Source organism: Eschscholzia californica, unplaced genomic scaffold (assembly GCF_041429995.1).
Source record: "Eschscholzia californica isolate CP2 unplaced genomic scaffold, dmEscCali1.0.p SCAF_2, whole genome shotgun sequence".
NCBI lineage: Eukaryota > Viridiplantae > Streptophyta > Magnoliopsida > Ranunculales > Papaveraceae > Eschscholzia > Eschscholzia californica.
The window spans coordinates 6,536,175-6,553,768 of record NW_028238309.1 but is presented as its reverse complement, the minus strand read 5'-3'; the positions used below and the strand labels follow the sequence as shown (position 1 = coordinate 6,553,768).

The window sequence follows — 17,594 nt, the reverse complement described above, 5'->3', positions numbered from 1 at the left end:
TTTTATTGCTTTCGTGGTTTTGTTTCTTTTTTTGCTGCATCCTTATTGGAAGACAAATTACTTCGGAAAACAAGAGGCTTCCATCTAATACCATTTGCGTGACATACCCATCCATGCAGGTACGGTATGGGAGGTTCTACTTCACTCTATATATAACTTCTCGTTCAACTCAGAGTTTCTCACAATAAATTCGTCCATCTAAGTTTACATTCAAAGATTGAAAGAGGAAAAAACATGAGTTCAACTAGTCGAGCTTGGATTATTGCAGCTAGTGTAGGAGTTGTTGCAGTTATGAAAGATCAAGGTTTCTCAAGTAGATGGAATTACGCTTTTCGATCCGTTCACCAATACACGAAGAATAATGTTAGATCATTTTTACAAGCAAAGAAACTCAATCCGACATTTTTTTCTACTTCGTGGGATGTTGTATCCGGAAAGGACATTATGGGAGATGGAGAAGAAAAAAGGAGGCAATCTGAAGAGTCTCTTAGAAAAGTCATGTACTTGAGTTGTTGGGGACCCAACTAATGGTACCCCTGTTCTTGTTCTTACAATCTATTAAAATTGTAAATATGGTATCTTTCATTAATGAAAAATTAATACCACTTTTGATATCAATTTAGTATATTGTTTTTTTTTGTGCGAAATTACATTAGGATTCAACATCTACAATCGGGGCACACCTTAAAAATCATGGGGAACTTTCTGCGACGAAGTCTTTTGAAAGATGTAAAATCTAAAAAATTTAAAGGAAAATTGTGTTAGGTTTTTTTTTTCTAATTAAGTTTGAAATAAGTTGTTTAAAAGTGATGGGTATATCAATTGTGGGTGTAGTTTGGAGAGCAAAGAAAAACATAAACAACACTGCATATTTGGTGATGTACTTTCTAAACCAAACTATATCTTTTAAAAGGTTTAGTACTTTGGGAAAACAAAAAGTTTTTTCGGTGTACAAAACTTTGGACGGGATATTTTTTTGGTTCCTTTTGTTTCTCCTAAGCTCCTACTGCTTATTTTTCCACGCCCGCAAGTTCGCTCGCAAACTGCCATTGTCGGCGATTCTTCAATTTTTTTCTCAGATCTTCTTCCACCTTTCCTCTCACCATCACCACACAATTTCTGGTAGCGTGCCCGGTGGAGGATTTCTCAGAAGTTGGGGAGGGAATTGTGGAAAGGCAACATAGATGCAAAATACTTGAGCAGTAAAAGAGTGATAAAACTCATCGAATATGCAAAAGCATCGAAGATCCCATGGATGGTGATTGTTAGTGACCATAAACTAGCTGAAGACATAGTGAGTTTTTGAGCTTTCCTTGGCTGATGTAGATGATTCTTTCGAGCATAAATACCACACAATAGTATATAAGTGGATGATTCTCTTGAGCTCACTCTATCACTGTAGTTCTTAAAGCACTTAACAAAATTTGCCGTAGTCATAATTCGCGATCGACTCATTCAGCATAATACCTTCAGTTTATTCTACTAAACAAACTCATTCTCTCAATTTTTGGAAACCCCTCCTACCATTGAAGTCCACCAAACGATATTCGATTATCCTTGTATATGCTCAAACACTTCTCTAGCATCATCAATTCTTAAACCCGAGACACCGTATGTCTTACCATTCCCCTTGAATTCTAAAAGAACCAAAGCTCTAAGAACAGTAGTAAAATTAGATTCACTATGTACAATTCAGCAGCCAGAGAAACAGAGTTTCTTTGCGGCATTCTAGCGAACACGTATCCGTCAGTTCTGTTTAAGAATTGGAAGTTTGGTTTCGGTCCCTGGAGAGTTACAGTAATAACTCCATCATCCTCCTCTTCGAATAATGATGAACCGTTGATTTTAACCAACGGTCCTGATTTCAAAATTAAAAACTAGGGATTTATAAACCCTAGATTAGACTTCATTTCCTTCCTTCTCCATTGTCAGTTCGTCTTCTTCGCACTTAAACGGCGCGAGCTCGACTTCGGGGACGATTTTCTCACTCAAATCGACTAGGGTTTTCAATTGTAGAAGAAGAAGAGAGCTTCATTTTGCTTGAATTCAACTCGGTCCGACGTCAGACAGTGCCGCCCGCCACTTCACATTTCTCTTACTTCACTTTCTTCCTCGGGAGGTTCATCAATGGCGACTGGACGTGAAACCACGAAGGTAACAGTAGGAGGGAAAGGCTCATCTTTGTCTTCTTCCTCTGTCTACGCCGTCGCCAATGGTCTGTCTCAGGTAAGAATCGATTCTTCAATCCTCGACAAGCTATCACCAAAACATTCTCTTTCTTCAGTTCCTCTTGATATCCCGGATAATACACCTTTACATCTAACTCTAGAACAAGCACGAGCATCTCTAGTTGTTCTTTTGAACAAACTCGTTTTAACACAAACTGGAATTCGTCCTCTTCTCCCTTTACTGATCTCTGAAACCCTAAATGGAGAGTTTCCTTTGGAGAGTTTGAATTTCTCATCTGTATTAGGGTTTTTGGATTCGTTTTTAGGGTTGCATAATAAGAATCTAAAAGAGACGGGAATAACTGATGGAGAATTAGCTGTGTTAGAAAATTCTTCATATGATTTGGATGGAATTTGTGCACTTGTTGATTTTTCTTCATCTGCTCTATCGACTGTTGCGGATTCAGTTGCTGCATTATCTTGTGAAGCTTCAAATGCTGATGTCTCTGCTGTGCTTAATTTGTTGGATTCTGGTGATGGGTTTTCCATTAAAGATGAAACGGCTGTTGCCAGTGACATGAAGGTTCTACTTGTCGGGTCAAAGCTTGTTGGTCGAAATGAGTCTGAATCGATATCGGAGATCCCTGAAGTTCATGGAGGGTTTAGGAAAGTAGTTAGTTTGGTACATTCCATTATGCGAGTGGAACTGAATTCTATCGTGAAAGTTGGAAAAGCTGGTTCTAAGAGTAATGTTGTAGGGAAAGGGAAGAGATTAGTGACGCCATTTTCTTCTTTGGCCACACAACTCCTCCTTCTTGGTGAGAATAGTTTTCGTCGAGCTGAATTACTAGCAGCTTATCAGGATGTCGATGTACGGTCACGGGTGCTGGACATGTTTGACATGTCCTGTACTACAATCGATAGCTTGAAAGATCGGCATAGGTTGGTAATGCAAGCTGTATCTGAATCGAATTATCTCAGTTTCTTGCTTGAGATATATACTCTACTGACAAGTGTTAGAGAACTACTCGCTTGGGAAGGAGCATTATCTACTCTTTCAATTGACTGTTTGGAGTGGAGGGAGAAAGGCCAAGAAGTTGAAACCAGTAAAGCGAATGCAAACTCGGAAAGGAAGAGCCAAAAGAAGAAAAAGGTGGTTTTGGGTAAGGGAACTGCTGTTATAAGGCAGCTTATTAAGGACAAATTGAAGAACAAAGGCGGCGAACCAATTGATAGTTTGACGGCTCTGAGTGATTGGATCAAAGATCTCTCCTTGTTTTTTGAGCCCAAGGACGTAGACCTTGATGCATTTCTGATGAAGGTGAAAGAGATTGTAGAAAGTAACGAGTCTAGAAGACTTCCTAAGCTCCCAAAGGTACGAAAAAGACATAAATTTGATATAAAGTCTTTACTTTTTGATGAAAGGTTGTTTCTTTTGAATTGTTGCTTGATGGCAATTTATTGTCACTAGATCTAATATTCTTTTATTTTGCTTTCTATGTTTATTAGGGAACGCGAGATTTTGCAAGAGAACAAATGGCAATAAGAGGGAGGGCATTTAAAATCATAGAACAGGTGTTTAAACGCCATGGTGCCACGGCCTTGGATACTCCTGCCTTTGAATTGAGAGAGACTCTCATGGGAAAATATGGAGAAGATTCAAAGCTTGTATATGATCTTGCTGACCAGGTATTTTTCTTATTCGTTTATTTGCTAACTCATTATATCTTTTAATGCTCTGATTGATGTTTGCTCTGTTCCCAAATCCGTTGGGATGTGAGGATATCTGCAATTTAAAATCTCTGAGCGAACAAAGTTGGTTTCTTATTGATATTGCAATGTTGTTTTTCGATTATTAAGAGAGAAATTAAAGTCAGATGATTTGGAAACTAGTTTAACATGTTAGTAACTTAATATACAACTTGTAGGTAGTTATCATTTCTTTAATTGAACAACTTACTTCACGTTTTTCAGGGTGGAGAGCTATGTTCATTGCGATATGACTTGACCGTTCCGTTTGCCAGATATGTAGCCATGAATGGTGTCAGTTCATTCAAAAGGTACCAAATCGCCAAAGTTTATCGAAGGGATAATCCCTCTAAAGGGCGTTATCGTGAATTTTATCAGTGCGACTTTGACATTGCTGGCCAGTATGAGACGATGGGGCCTGATTTTGAGGTTATTAGGGTTCTGACTGAACTGCTTGATGATTTGGACATTGGTGATTATGAGGTATTCTTTTTCTTTGAACGTCTTCCTTATATACAGAGGTTCCACATGTGTATATACAGGGGTTCCTTATATACAGGGGTTCCATCTTTGACCATCTCTCTGTATTGGTAGATAAAATTGAATCACAGGAGGTTGCTGGATGGGATGCTGGAGATATGTGGAGTATCTGCCGATAAATTCAGAACAATATGCTCAAGCATTGATAAACTAGATAAGCAATCGTTTGAGCAGGTCAAGAAAGAAATGGTGGGATTCTACATCATCTAGGTGTAGAAACCAAGTATTTTTTTTTACGCTTGATTCATCTAGCGCTGTCCCTGAAGTTTGATTACATCATCTAAGTGTAGGAACCAGGTTTTTAATTTCAATGTTGGTCCAACTTAGCCTCTTCTTATGCAGTATATGTTGTGCTTATGTCCCAATGCATCATTTCTTGATTTGGGGATGCTGACAAAAAGCTGAAGTTAGATCGTAGTAGGTTAATGCAGTGGGTTGGGGCTGGAATATAGAGCCCCAAAATCGGACCAAACAGATACTCCTTTTCTGTAGTAGAATATAGTGATTTTGGATAGAAGTGTCACTATTTAAGAGAGCCTTATAATAAATTTTTTTGCTAAAAAACTATATATTTTTGAGTCTGCCCTTTTTCTTTTATTACTTCGTAGTTACACTGATCTTTTAGCTTTTATGAAAGTTTTAGAGGGGAAAGTTGAAAAAGCATATGCTAAAAATTGCCTTATTTCGTACTAGGTTGAGGAGAAGGGCTTGACTGTTGAAACTGCTGATAGAATTGGTACTTTCGTAAAGAAACGTGGTTCTCCTTTGGAGATATTGTCCGGTTTGAAACAGGAAGGCAGTGAATTTTTGGGAAATAGTGGATCTGTTCTTGCATTGAATGATTTAGAGATCCTATTCAAAGCACTGAAGAGATCAAAGTGTATAGACAGAGTGGTGTTTGACTTAAGTCTTGCAAGAGGTCTTGACTATTACACTGGAGTTATCTTTGAAGCTGTTTTCAAGGGCACAACACAGGTGAGTATTTGATCTTAGCCACTGAGTTTAATTCCTACTTGCACTCATTTTCTGGAATAACATTAACGAAGGCATGCCCATTATGTTCTTTCTCCATATCCGTTGCTGATCACTCTTAAGCACTTAAAGTTACATGTGTAAGTCTGTGACTTGAATAACCTTTTCTTAGATCTGTTTTTATGTTCATATTATGCACACCATTTTGTAAGATTGAGCAATGGCCTTCGCTGCTAGAAAAAAATATTGTTTTGCACTATATGCATGTATATATATATATATATATATATGATTATATTCAGTATGGTTTCTAATTTTTATATACACAATCCACAAATTTTTGGAGTACTGTAATGGATTTGGAGTGATTTATCCAGAGACCCAGTCACCCAGATGAAAAAGTTCAGTTTCAATTTGTATTTGTCTGCCTGTTTGGAGTCACGGCATGTTTCCTCTCTTTGCTGCTCTATATTGGGTACAAATGCAAGTGTATCAAGCATCAACTGTTAATGCGTCATTGGGTATCTGATGGTGTAACTGAACTATATTTTACTTCTGTCCTTCCTATCATCTTTTACTCACTTACTGAAGGGGTCTTATTGTAAGTGTAACACGTATTTGATACTTGTAACTTCCTCTCTCCATGACAGATCATATGTTTCTTTCAATTTATGTTTGCATATCCTGATTATTACCCAATCCTGTAAATATGATCGGGTTTTTCATGTGCCTTTTGTCATTTTTAGTGGGTTACTAACTTGCGAATATATCCTCAGGTTGGTTCTATTGCAGCTGGTGGGCGATATGACAATCTCATAGGAATGTTTGGTACAAAACAGGTTCCCTCAGTTGGTGTCAGCCTTGGAATTGAGCGGGTATTCAACATAATGGAAGCTCAGCTTGAGAAAGAAGGGAACCAGGTTTCAGCTCTGTTCTTTATTTAGATCATGACATATTAACATAAGATCTGTCTTGAAACACTACATACGACTTACGAGTGTTGTTCCTATTTAAAGCATTTTTCGTGTTTGAGGATGTCTTTTTCTGTGCAACTGTGCCCATGGGAAGTTAATAATTTGTGATTTTTGTTTGTGAAAGTGGGGAACGATATGTTTCGATTTGTTGTAGAAAATACACATGCTTTCAAACACCCAATACACCCTGTCAACTCCCAGGTGAGACCTAAACCCAACAGAATCTCATCTGAAATTTGAAAACCTCACTTGCCCGTCTTGGTACTCCGAATCAACTAGTAGACTGATTCCCAGGGTCGAAGTTCGGGTTTTTAGATGTTCTTAAAACAAAATGAGCATTCTTGTTCTTGATATGCTTGAACCTTTCTTGTACATAACTCACATTAACTTTCTTTCTTTCTTTGTTTTTTGGTTTTAACAGTCTGTTCGGGCGACAGAGACGCAAGTTTTGGTAGCGTTTCTAGGGGAAGATTTGTCAGAAGCCATTGAGTTGGCTAGTGAGTTGTGGACTGCTAACATCAACGCAGAATACTCGGTCAATAAAAGAGTGATGAAACACATAGACCGTGCAAAAGCATCGAAGATCCCATGGATGATGATTGTAGGCGAAAGTGAACTAGCTGAAGGCACTGTTAAAATTAAAAACATCGAGGCCAACAAGGAGGTAACCGTGAGAAGGGACGAAGTTGTGAAAGAGATGCAGGAACGTTTGAACACCACATCTTTATGATCCTTTATCAGATACATATTGGTAGAGTAATTGTTGCCAGTGTTCATTATGTATGCTCAAATTTCTTTTCTGTTATCATTCACTCTTAAATCGAATTTTTAGAACACCCATTGTCTGTCAATTTTGATATTGTGGATTAAACGTAATTTATTTTGGTTTGTTTTTTTTGTAAAAACCCTAAGTCGTGTTGGAATCAGATATCAGTTTACATGATCAAATTTAGGCAGGATAAGTAACAATTCTGCAGCACATTTGGACCAGTGAGCAGGAGAGTTCATGTTATTTGTTTAACTTATTTTGCCAAATTTTTGGATAAGGTGGTAATTTCTGTCTCGGAATTGAATCTGAAAATGGTTACTAGTGAAAAATATCTTCTTAATGGATCCATCATTGCCAAAAGATAAGGTGCTAATTTCTTCCTCATAGTTCATAAAAAGTGATATGATTGATGGTTGCCCGGTTGGTTGCATGTACTTTGTAATGCGGAGATCCTCATAATTCATAAAAAGTGATATTATTGATTTTATTTAGGTTATTTCATTTCGTCAGGTTTTAAACCATTTAATTTAGACGGTTATCGTGTTTACCACATCGTATCGATGATGTATCAATTTTTTTTTTTTTTGGAAGCATGATGTATCAATGTTAGGGAAAGGAAAGATTGGTTTTAACGACACTTTTTAAAAAAAAATAGAGGGAAAAGAAGGATTGGTTTTCCCACGTGGGTTAATAAGTAGGATGAAGTTTCAAAAAAAAAAAAAAAAAGTTGGATGAAGTGATGAACGAACCCACATGTTAAAGACATGATGAAGAACCCACTCACACATGAGAACATGATTTCTTCCCTCGGGGTGTATAATGATGTATAAAGAACCAAAACAACCCCACTTTATGCAGCAAAATCATGTATCCCCTCACACATTGACTCCTTAACTTCAATAGTTATTGAGGTACAACTAGTTATACCCGTAATGTGGTGTTAGTTTAGGTGATTTGAGTCAAAACCAAGTGAGAGATTATTTCAACAATCTCTCCTCCCACATTCACTTTCACTTTAATTGTTATTAGGTTGGATTTGTTATATCTTGGATTTTGATAGTGTTGGGTGGTTGGAGTCTGTCTCAACCCAATAGCTAGCTCAGGAGGTAAAGTTTTTCCTAAACTTAAAAACACACCTCGTATACCCCTACTTTGATACTAATGTTAAGTGGTTTTGATTCTCTCTCACCCAAAAACTAGCTCGTGAGATAAGAGTTTCTACAACTAATATGAGATCATCCAAACAAGTCTAATTAACCACTAACATGAAAACTTTACTTTTGGGCCTTAGTTTGGGCACAACCATGTAAAAGTTTCTCTTGAGGAGCCAAAGAGATTCTTTAAACAAAAAGCAACCAAAGAAAGTTGGTTTTGTTTGATTTGCAAGAGGAGGAAGGGGTGTGGGTTGTTTCACATGACCACATTTGACACGCCAGACAGACCACACCTGATTTTGTCAACTCCCCAAATTCCATCAAACAAAAATCCATCCATTCTAGTATGAAAACTGTGATTAGTAATGAATCAACGGACGTCAACACCATTCATTAAATACTACTCATCTACTCGTTTGAAATCCGCATACAACCACCAACTCAAGTCCTCCCCCCAAGTCATTTCTCCTCAATAGAATTAGAGAGAGAAATTCTTTCTGGGGAGGTTGTCGGCTTCAAATCCGGCAAGAAATAGATATGGCTATAGTTAATGATAAAGCTTCAACTGATGGAAAAATATGGAGTCTTTGCAAAATGCCTTTTTGGCAACCTGGTAATTCTTCATCTTCTTCTTCTTCTTCAAATTCTTCATCTTCAAATTTTCTTCACCAACAAAATCAGAATCAGAACCAGCAACAACAAGCTGATCAAGGACTTCAATCTTTAAACACTGTTTCTTCTGTAGCTAGATCTTTGTTACCCAAAAGGAGAAGATTTCATCTTGATCCTGCTAACAAGCTTTACTTTCCTTGTAAGTTTTGAATTACTTCTTATTCTGCTGGGTGGGTGGGTGGGTTTCTTCTGTTTAACTATGGGTTTCTTTGAATTAGTACTTATTCCTCCTTTTGCTATAATCAAAATTTGGAAATGGGTTTGTCAAAATTGTTGATTTTAGAACTGTGTTTTGCTAATTAGGGTCTTGGGTAGCTTTAGTTTTATGTAATTGCTGGTTAATTTATTGATACTTGTTAATTATTTGAAGATGAACCTGGTAAACAAGCTAGAAGTGCCATAAGGATTAAAAACACTAGCAAGTCTCTTGCAGCTTTCAAGGTATGGGACCAAATCTTGTCTCTCCCCTTTGGGAATTCATTCTATATTCCATCCCTAATAAGGTCAAAATATCTTCTGTTTTAGTGAAGGAAATCTATATTGTTAAAGTTTGTGGTCATCCAACTCGAAACATATTAAGAATGAATACAAGGTCACCCTCTCATGTGTGATGTTCTTTTGAGCACATGTGGCTTTTAAACCTGTCACGTGTAGACCTAGTTTTGATATCATTTTAAGTTTGTGGTCATCCAACTCAAAACCAATTGGCAATGAGTGGAGAAGACGTAGACATTATATTCTTGGTTATTAGGTCACCCTTCTTCCATGTGGGACTATTCTCACACGCCCCCTCAAAACCAACCTGTAGTGAGTGGAGAGGACCTAGACATAATATTATTGGTTACTAGATAAACCTTCTACCATGTGGGACTATTCTCACATATACCAATATTTGTTCAACGCAAATCCTTGGGCAGGAATTGCATTCCAAAATGGTGTTTGGTACACAAGAATGAATCAGATTCTTCCAAAAGGGGAACCCCAAACCCAAGAGAGTGGGTGGGGTTGTGATTCCCTTTCTCTTGGGATCATCAATCAATATAATCTATTGGCAAATCCAATCTCTCTTATTCCTGACTAAACGAAACAATAAGGAATTGTTGCAATTACTAAGAATTAGAATTACGGGATTGCTATCCTGGTAATCGCATTCTTTTTCAACACAAAGAACATAGCCTTATTTAGTGTTTAAATTTAGAGGGTAAGTTCAAAATTGGAACTTTTATCCTTCTTGGGTTGATTGGTCCAGGATTAGGAAATTTCAGTTTCACAATAGAGGTGTCTAAAACTTTGATTTGTTTGTGTTGCTACAGTTTCAAACAAATGCCCCCAAAAGCTGCTTCATGCGCCCACCGGGTGGTATACTTGCTCCTGGAGAAAGTATCATTGTAACTGGTAATGTTTCATTCACTTTCCTCAACTGTCTTGCTTATATTCAGGAAGCTTCAGTTTCTGCTTTTTTCTAGTAGAATAGATTATAGATACTGATGTTCATACCAGAAAACTAGTTTTGTCTGTGCATGAAGGCTAACTGATGCTTGTGTATTCTGTTAAAGGTAAAACACTTTTGAACGTTGTTGTATGATGTGACGTGTGTTTGTGTGTCATAAGCGATGAAGAGTCAAAAAGTGTTTCACGCGAGATGGATGAAATATCCTCAATAATCCATGCAGAGACCACACAACTTTGGAAAAGAAACCAAAAAACGAAATGAAACTAGGACATTGGTTTGCTTTTTGGGGTCTAAATGTGGGATTCGACTTAAATCCTACAACTCAGTATTCATTCGAAGACCGAGCAATGATTTGTATAAGAGCAGGGAAGGGACATAATAGGTTGACCAACACATTAATCGGGAAATGCTGTCCATTCAATAGAGGATGGACTATGGAGCCTCTTCCATTGTTCTGAAGCTAGATTTGTAGGTACTCTGCACAATTGCAACTAAAAGACCCCCACTTCAACAATTTAATAAATAGAAATAGAAATGCGAAAAATGGTATCATTTTTTTCTTCACTCTAAACTTTTCGAGCAACAATCGCAGCATTTCCTTTCTCTATTGGTTTCCTGATTTTGGTTAACATACCAGTTTTCAAGTTCGTGGAGCATCCAGAGGAGGACAAACAAGTAGATCAGAAGTGCAAAGTCAAATTCAAGATATTCAGCCTAAAGGTCAAAGAAGGGATGGAATATGTATCTGAACTAGTGAGTAGCTTGCTTAAATTAATAGTACTTCATAATATGTTTATCTTGTGAGTCTCTCCAACTAAATACCTCCCGATCCGTTTCTCACTCATGTGCGTAAAATAACAGCTTGATAGCTTGTGAGACATGGATATTGACTAAAGCTTGAAATTTGATTGGAATGTTGCTCACTTGATCCTTCTTTAATTTCTTCATTTAAACCAGCCCATCGTTTAGGCTTATATTGGGTCATTACTCATTTGGTGACATATAGTGTAAATGCTATTTTATATTTTTCGGATTCTAGAATCTAAACCCCTTATGTGAATACCCAACCATCTTAAGTTACTCTAAGCTTAGCATTCTTTTGAGGCTGACACTATTAAGAGTATTCCCTTTCGAAGTTTCCTACCCAAGTTCGTTTAGAGTATTACTTAAGACTCAACATTCTTTTCATATCTAAGTTTCCCTCTGTCAATTTACTCGTGAACAATTTGAGATGTTTTGCTTTCTTGTCATCGCAGTTTGATGAGCAAAAGGATCAAGTAACAGTTGAACAGGTATTGAAGGTCGTATTTTTAGACCCAGAGCGCCCAAACCCTGTAAGTTGGATTTACCTTCATTTTGGTTAAATAGTAACGTCTGTCTTTTCACATGACTCTCCATAGAACGTACTGACAATGTTTTTTCTTTCTCCAAGGCACTAGAAAAACTGAAGTTGCAGCTAGCTGAGGCAGAGGCAACCCTCGAGGAACGAAAGAAGCCTCCCGAAGAAACTGGTGTACGAATTGTTGGGGAGGGACTCGTGATAGATGAATGGGTAAATAAAAAGTCTTGGTCATTTGAATCTTAAAAAATTTATTTAGTTTATTCATCAACTTCTCTTACATTTTCCTTTTTCGAATTTCTTCCATGGTTTTGTTATTTGTAGAAAGAACGAAGAGAAAGATACTTGGCTCGACAACAAGGTGAAGGGGTTGATTCAACGTAAAGTGAATTCATTATGGTTGGTAAGCTTGTTTCTTCAAGAAATGATTTTTAATGTATTTGGAGTGAAGAATGTTCATTTGTATCCTCTCTTATCAAAAGGTGAATCGATTGAACTGAATATTTTGATGTCTTAAAATATAAAATGAATGTAATGAAGTTAATGGTACTCTATATTATAGATCTAATATGATATAGGCTTATCGCGTGCGGAATATAATACAGAAAGGTGTCTTTGTATTCTTCAATTATATGAGCTATTTAATTGAAGTAACTTCGGCATCTTGATGTAATTCACAGAGGGTATAAGGCCACCTCAATTTTGAACCATGTTTTTATTCTTCGACAAAAAGAAAACAAGGTAATATGTACACTAATATAGTTTACAAACCCTATAAAGAAACTTCAGAGGAGAAACTCTTGTAAAGAAAACCACAAATTGAAAAAGAGAACAATTTGGATCAAAATCTAGAAAAGTAAAATTTTCTTTTTTTTGCAAATAGAAAAGTAAAACTTGGATGCTGGAATAGTTCAATGAGGGTAGTGGTAGTGGTGTAAATGTGATGTAAGAATAACTAGGGCTAAAAAGATCAATTATGGTCGTGAACAGATTAATAATACACAATTTTGAGCGAGTTCGATATTAGTTGAAGTTCTATTAAAACAATAATGACCATTATGACGTGACAACGGCTAAAATAAGATTATTAGCACCTTCAAATATTTGGTAAGATTGAGATACGGTTAAGTGGTCCACCAAAATCAAACTCCATTAGAGGATACTAAGTGGAAAGGAGTTTTGATTTCATACAATCGTATCAAAAATCATGTAGAGAGAATAAAGCAAGCATTAACTTAAACTTTTGTTATGGTGGGGGATTAAAGCTCTATTTTAGTATCATATTTTGGTTCTATTACCTATAAAGTGTTTTGTGATCAATAAGATTCTTTTTCCCACAATGTTAGAAGCTCATAACTCTTTTAAATCAGTTTTGTGATGTGTTTTACTTGATAAAGACTATATTGGGCAAAGCTCACTTATTACTAGAACTTCTTTTTTCCTGGAAATGCAACTTTACTCATGTAAGTCTATATATATTTATTTGGGAACCATGGACCAAGACTTTTTCCTCTAATTTAGTTTTAGAATTAGGCTAAGAAATGCATTCTTGGTGGTCTAAGAAGATGAAAAAACTTGTAGCCCAGTTGGTTAGGGCATTACTCTGTAATGCAGATGTCCTAGGTTGGATTCACTGAAAGTGTAAATCCAGAAATATCTAACTTGAGTCATTAATATTATTAATAATGTAATAAATTTGTCGAGTTTTAGACCTCTTTCATCTTGTTGGGTTTTAAGCCCTTTTCACTTGTTGGGCTTTAAGCCTCTTTCATTTCTTGTTTAACGTAAGAGTTTATCACATCTTCGTGGTGTACCAAGGTCTTGTAACGACTAACGTAAAACATAATTGGTTTTTGAAAAAGAAAATGAAGAAACTCAAAATTAAAAAGAAATAAAAGGTATTTTGAAGAACATCGTCAAGTAGTTTTTTTTTTTTTTTGGTGAAAGGAGGTTAATACCTCAATTTATTAACTATTAGAGCCTGAATTCATGTTGGATAAATCTGTTTCCAACTGACTTACAAGATAACTCGGAATCTGATAGATTTTCGTAGTCTGATTTAGATCGCTATTGTAAGCACGTTTAGCAAGAGTGTGAGCTACATTATTAGCTTCACGATTACAAAAAAAGAAGTCATTATTTTGTAGCCTCGAAGCTTCCTCTGTAATTTCCATGATAAGTGGTCTGATTCTCCACGGGATGTTGTCCTTCTCCTTCGAACAAGCCTTTATAATAGTCATTGCATCCCCCTCTAATAGACAACCATATTCCGGTAACTTAAGCGCTAGGTGAACTGCCAATCGAGCTGCAATAGCTTCGGCCTCCATTGCTGACGATGCGTTTGTTCTACTCGATAACGCCATTACAAAATTCCCCTCTTCATTTCTACACACTGCAGCTGCTCCCGCTATATTATTGCAATACGCCCCATCGAAATTGATTTTTAATAAACTCCTTGGAGGCGGCTTCCAACAATCCACTTCTTTCACCACCAGACGATTCATATGATGTTCCATATTGGTATTTCTATTCGAGAATTCAGTTTGCATGTCTTGAGCTTCTTTAATAATTTTATACCCGTCGGGTAGTATACCTTCGAAAACACAATTATTTCTAGCTTTCCACAAAAACCACATAACATAAATCCGAAGTTCAATTACCCCTTCTTCCTCATTACTTCCTAGCCAACGACATAATAATTGTTTGAAATTCTCTTCACCTTCAACTCTTAGGTTTAAAGGGTAACACAACCAAGTTTCTTTTGCCTTCTTACACATTCGGAACAAATGGTCACTATCTTCTACTTCCTCCTTGCAGACACTACAAAGTTTTGAAACTTTTGTATTATATCTAAGTGCTCTTGCCTTAGTAGGGAGAGCTTCATTTAACACCCTCCATAAGAAAAGTTTAACTCTTGGAGCTAATCTGAATTTCTTCCATACCACATTCCAACTTAATCCATTAAAGAGTTCCACCCTTCGTGAAGAAGATGGTTTCTCTTTTATAAGTGAGGTATATAATGATTTTGTAGTAAACTCTCCTTTCAAAGTATGTACCCAAATCAACCTATCGGTATTATTACTCCTGGATAACGGTATTTCAACAATTGCTCTTGCCGACACTTCATCAAATAAATCATCTATAACCCTCTTCTTCCACTGTCCATGTATATCTATAAGGTCTTTTACCAAGAACACATCTGGAACCTCCATATCAATCTTTTTCTTACTTGGTCTAAAACCTCTTATATTAGGTATCCATGGGTCTTCCCATATACGAATACTATTTCCATCTCCAATAGAATAACACGCCCCTTCTTTCACGAACTTCCTCATCTCGAGTATCCCTCTCCAAATAAATGTGTTACCCGGTTTTGCTAAATGGTCCCAAAAGTTTTCGTTCTTGAGATATTTGGCCTTCAATAATTTAACCCACAACGCTTTAGGTTCCGTAAGGAATCTCCAAGTTAATTTTCCGACTAACGAGCAGTTAACAACTCCCATATCTCTAATACCCAATCCTCCATCTTTCTGACTAGCTTGCATTTTATCCCAACTCAAATAATGCATCTTCGCCTTCTCACCACTATGACCCCACCAAAAATTTCTCTGAATTTGCTCAATTTTCTCCACTACTGCTTTTGGAACAATATTGGTTGAAAGAAAATAAATAGGAATTGATGCAAGCTCACTTTTTAATAATATCGTCCTCCCTGCATGTGAAAGAGTATTTCTTTTCCATCCCATCAATTTATTTTCAATCTTCTTCAAAATAAAGTCATATGAGGCAATTTTGTGTTTAGGTTTCAATAAATAATTCCCCAGATAAATGTCGTCTTTCTTCATCTCCTTCACTCCCAATAATTTCAGAATTCTACCTCTTCTGTCAGAACTGCAATTTGCACTAAATTGTATTGAGGATTTCTGATAGTTAATTAGTTGTCCCGAACACCCTGCATAGGTTTCTAAAATACTCTTCAACTGCTCCACATTGTAATCTGATGCCTTCCCAAAGAAAAATAGGTCATCTGCGAACATGAGATGACTAATACTTGGCGCATACCTGTTTACCTTAAGCCCATTGTACAGCCCACATCTTTCTGCCTGAACCACTAATCTAGTGAGAGTTTCAGAACAAAGTATAAATAAGTATGGACTTAAGGGGCATCCTTGTCTAAGCCCTCTCTTACTAAAGAAAAACCCTTTAGGTCTTCCATTCAATAACAACGAAAAAGAGGGTGTAGTTACACAGTTCATAATAAGCTTATATGTGTTCGCTATAATCCCATACTTCTTCAAAACTGCACTTAAGAAATCCCATTCTATTCTAACGTAAGCCTTTGCCATATCAACCTTTAACGCAAATGCTCCTTCTTTCGCCGTCGTAAGTGAAATAGAATGAAATATTTCTTGAGCAATTATAATATTATCGGTGATTTGTCTCCCTGGAACAAAAGCATTTTGCACTTCGGAAATAACATTTCCTAATAATGGTCGAAGGCGATTACTGATAATTTTTGTTACTATCCGGTAGAGTACATTACACAACGAAATAGGTCTGAAGTCGACTGGAGATTCTGGTGTCTGCACTTTAGGAATAAGAGCAATAAAAGTATGGTTAAGCTTACCTGGTAATATGCCTGAGTCAAGTAGTTAATCAATCTACGATCAGGTCTGACGACGTCTAATCATTATTTGGCGTTCTCTTTTCCAAATAATCATGAATAGCAAGAGGGTTAGTGGGTGGAACCACATCCATCCTTCAAAGAGGAAACAAAAAAGACGCAAAACAAAGAGTGAAATGATAAAAGTCCACAAATGAAATAAATGTGTAATGGCCCACTCACCAACGCATACTGGGGCTCATTGTTTTGTACAAGTAGGCATTAATGCACTAAAATTCAATTCCATTGGCGACCTTACCACATGAGAATTTTTAAAAGACTAATTTCAATGTGGCCCTTAATTGGTGACCAATTGGAAAATTTGATTCCTATATATACGTTCAGCATTTCAGTTTAGTCTCCAAAATCACATTTTTCATTTTTCAATTTTAGATGTTAAAAGAAAGTCATTTTCTCACCATTGTTCAAAAGCATTTCTTTCTTTTATCTTTTACCTGTTTCAGAGGGCGGGTGGCATTGTTGGTGACTTTCAACATAAAAAAAAAAAATTCTTCCTCTAACATGACCTCCCCAGGTCGTGTTTGGGCCTGTGCGGGCAGGGCGCCCGCACAGGGCCTCCAAACACAAGAGGTCCACTTCTTATTTCTTGTAGAAGTCGTCTTATAATATTGAAAGATATTTATTGTATTCAAGGAAAATAGTTTGCTTCGTTGGTAAGTGCAAGAGTTTTACACACTGTTGACGCGGGTTCGACTCCCACAACTAACACATTTATTTATATATTTTGGTTGGGATCTATAGACGCCTCTAGTTATTGTGTTCGGTATCTTGTGCAAAATTTTATGTGTAATTGGGCGCCTTAAACAACTATAAGGGGAATTTTATAGTCTCTATTTTTTCTTTGAAAAATCGATTACGCATTGATAGCATAATCAAGATAGAATAAATAAATCTTTGTTGACTAGTGATTGTGAATTTTTAGACTAAATTTTTAATAAAAAATGAAATTTTTTCTTACGACTACTTTCTTCATAATACAATTGTATTCATTTATGGTTTCATCTACCGACTGATAAAATTATCTTACGTAATTTTTTATTACAAGAAGGGCCCATATTAAAATTTCGCACAGGGCCCCCCGATTCTCAGGCACGGCCGACCTCCCCACACACACGCGGAC

At 36.7% G+C, this 17,594-nt stretch overlaps 2 protein-coding genes across 5 annotated transcripts; both read left to right on the top strand.

Annotated features, from left to right (window-relative positions):
• The first annotated feature begins 825 nt into the window (after positions 1 to 825).
• LOC147555714 (Class II aaRS and biotin synthetases superfamily protein) lies at positions 826 to 7,308 on the top strand. 3 transcript variants are annotated; one of them, XR_015234956.1, is made up of 7 exons: positions 826 to 3,543; positions 3,678 to 3,857; positions 4,143 to 4,400; positions 4,512 to 4,646; positions 5,151 to 5,432; positions 6,206 to 6,496; positions 6,558 to 7,308. XR_015234956.1 is itself a non-coding variant. In XM_086663383.1 (7 exons), exons 1-7 carry the CDS (start codon positions 2,128 to 2,130, stop codon positions 7,131 to 7,133), a joined length of 2,724 nt encoding a protein of 907 aa, XP_086519509.1. In that variant the 5' UTR covers positions 826 to 2,127; the 3' UTR covers positions 7,134 to 7,308. The 3 variants fall into 3 exon arrangements, 1 of the variants encoding a protein (XP_086519509.1); XM_086663383.1 differs by having other exon boundaries at positions 6,206 to 6,349; positions 6,825 to 7,308; XR_015234957.1 differs by lacking the exon at positions 6,558 to 7,308 and having other exon boundaries at positions 1,852 to 3,543; positions 5,151 to 5,624; positions 5,927 to 6,349.
• Positions 7,309 to 8,244: 936 nt separating this feature from the next.
• On the top strand, positions 8,245 to 12,344 carry LOC147555713 (vesicle-associated protein 4-1-like). 2 transcript variants are annotated; one of them, XM_086663382.1, is made up of 8 exons: positions 8,512 to 8,939; positions 9,072 to 9,137; positions 9,369 to 9,439; positions 10,312 to 10,393; positions 11,089 to 11,204; positions 11,708 to 11,785; positions 11,884 to 12,003; positions 12,115 to 12,344. In XM_086663382.1, exons 1-8 carry the CDS (start codon positions 8,864 to 8,866, stop codon positions 12,172 to 12,174), a joined length of 669 nt encoding a protein of 222 aa, XP_086519508.1. In that variant the 5' UTR covers positions 8,512 to 8,863; the 3' UTR covers positions 12,175 to 12,344. The 2 variants fall into 2 exon arrangements, with proteins under 2 accessions (XP_086519507.1, XP_086519508.1); XM_086663381.1 differs by having other exon boundaries at positions 8,245 to 9,137.
• Positions 12,345 to 17,594: the final 5,250 nt, after the last annotated feature.

Coding starts and splice junctions, on each gene's coding strand:
- LOC147555714 (XM_086663383.1), top strand. CDS start 2,128: ATGGCGACTGGACGTGAAACCACGAAGGTAACAGTAGGAGGGAAAGGC. Junction 3,544..3,677: donor GACTTCCTAAGCTCCCAAAG/GTACGAAAAAGA, acceptor TATGTTTATTAG/GGAACGCGAGATTTTGCAAG. Junction 5,433..6,205: donor TTTTCAAGGGCACAACACAG/GTGAGTATTTGA, acceptor ATATATCCTCAG/GTTGGTTCTATTGCAGCTGG.
- LOC147555713 (XM_086663381.1), top strand. CDS start 8,864: ATGGCTATAGTTAATGATAAAGCTTCAACTGATGGAAAAATATGGAGT. Junction 10,394..11,088: donor AGAAAGTATCATTGTAACTG/GTAATGTTTCAT, acceptor TTAACATACCAG/TTTTCAAGTTCGTGGAGCAT. Junction 11,205..11,707: donor TGGAATATGTATCTGAACTA/GTGAGTAGCTTG, acceptor TTGTCATCGCAG/TTTGATGAGCAAAAGGATCA.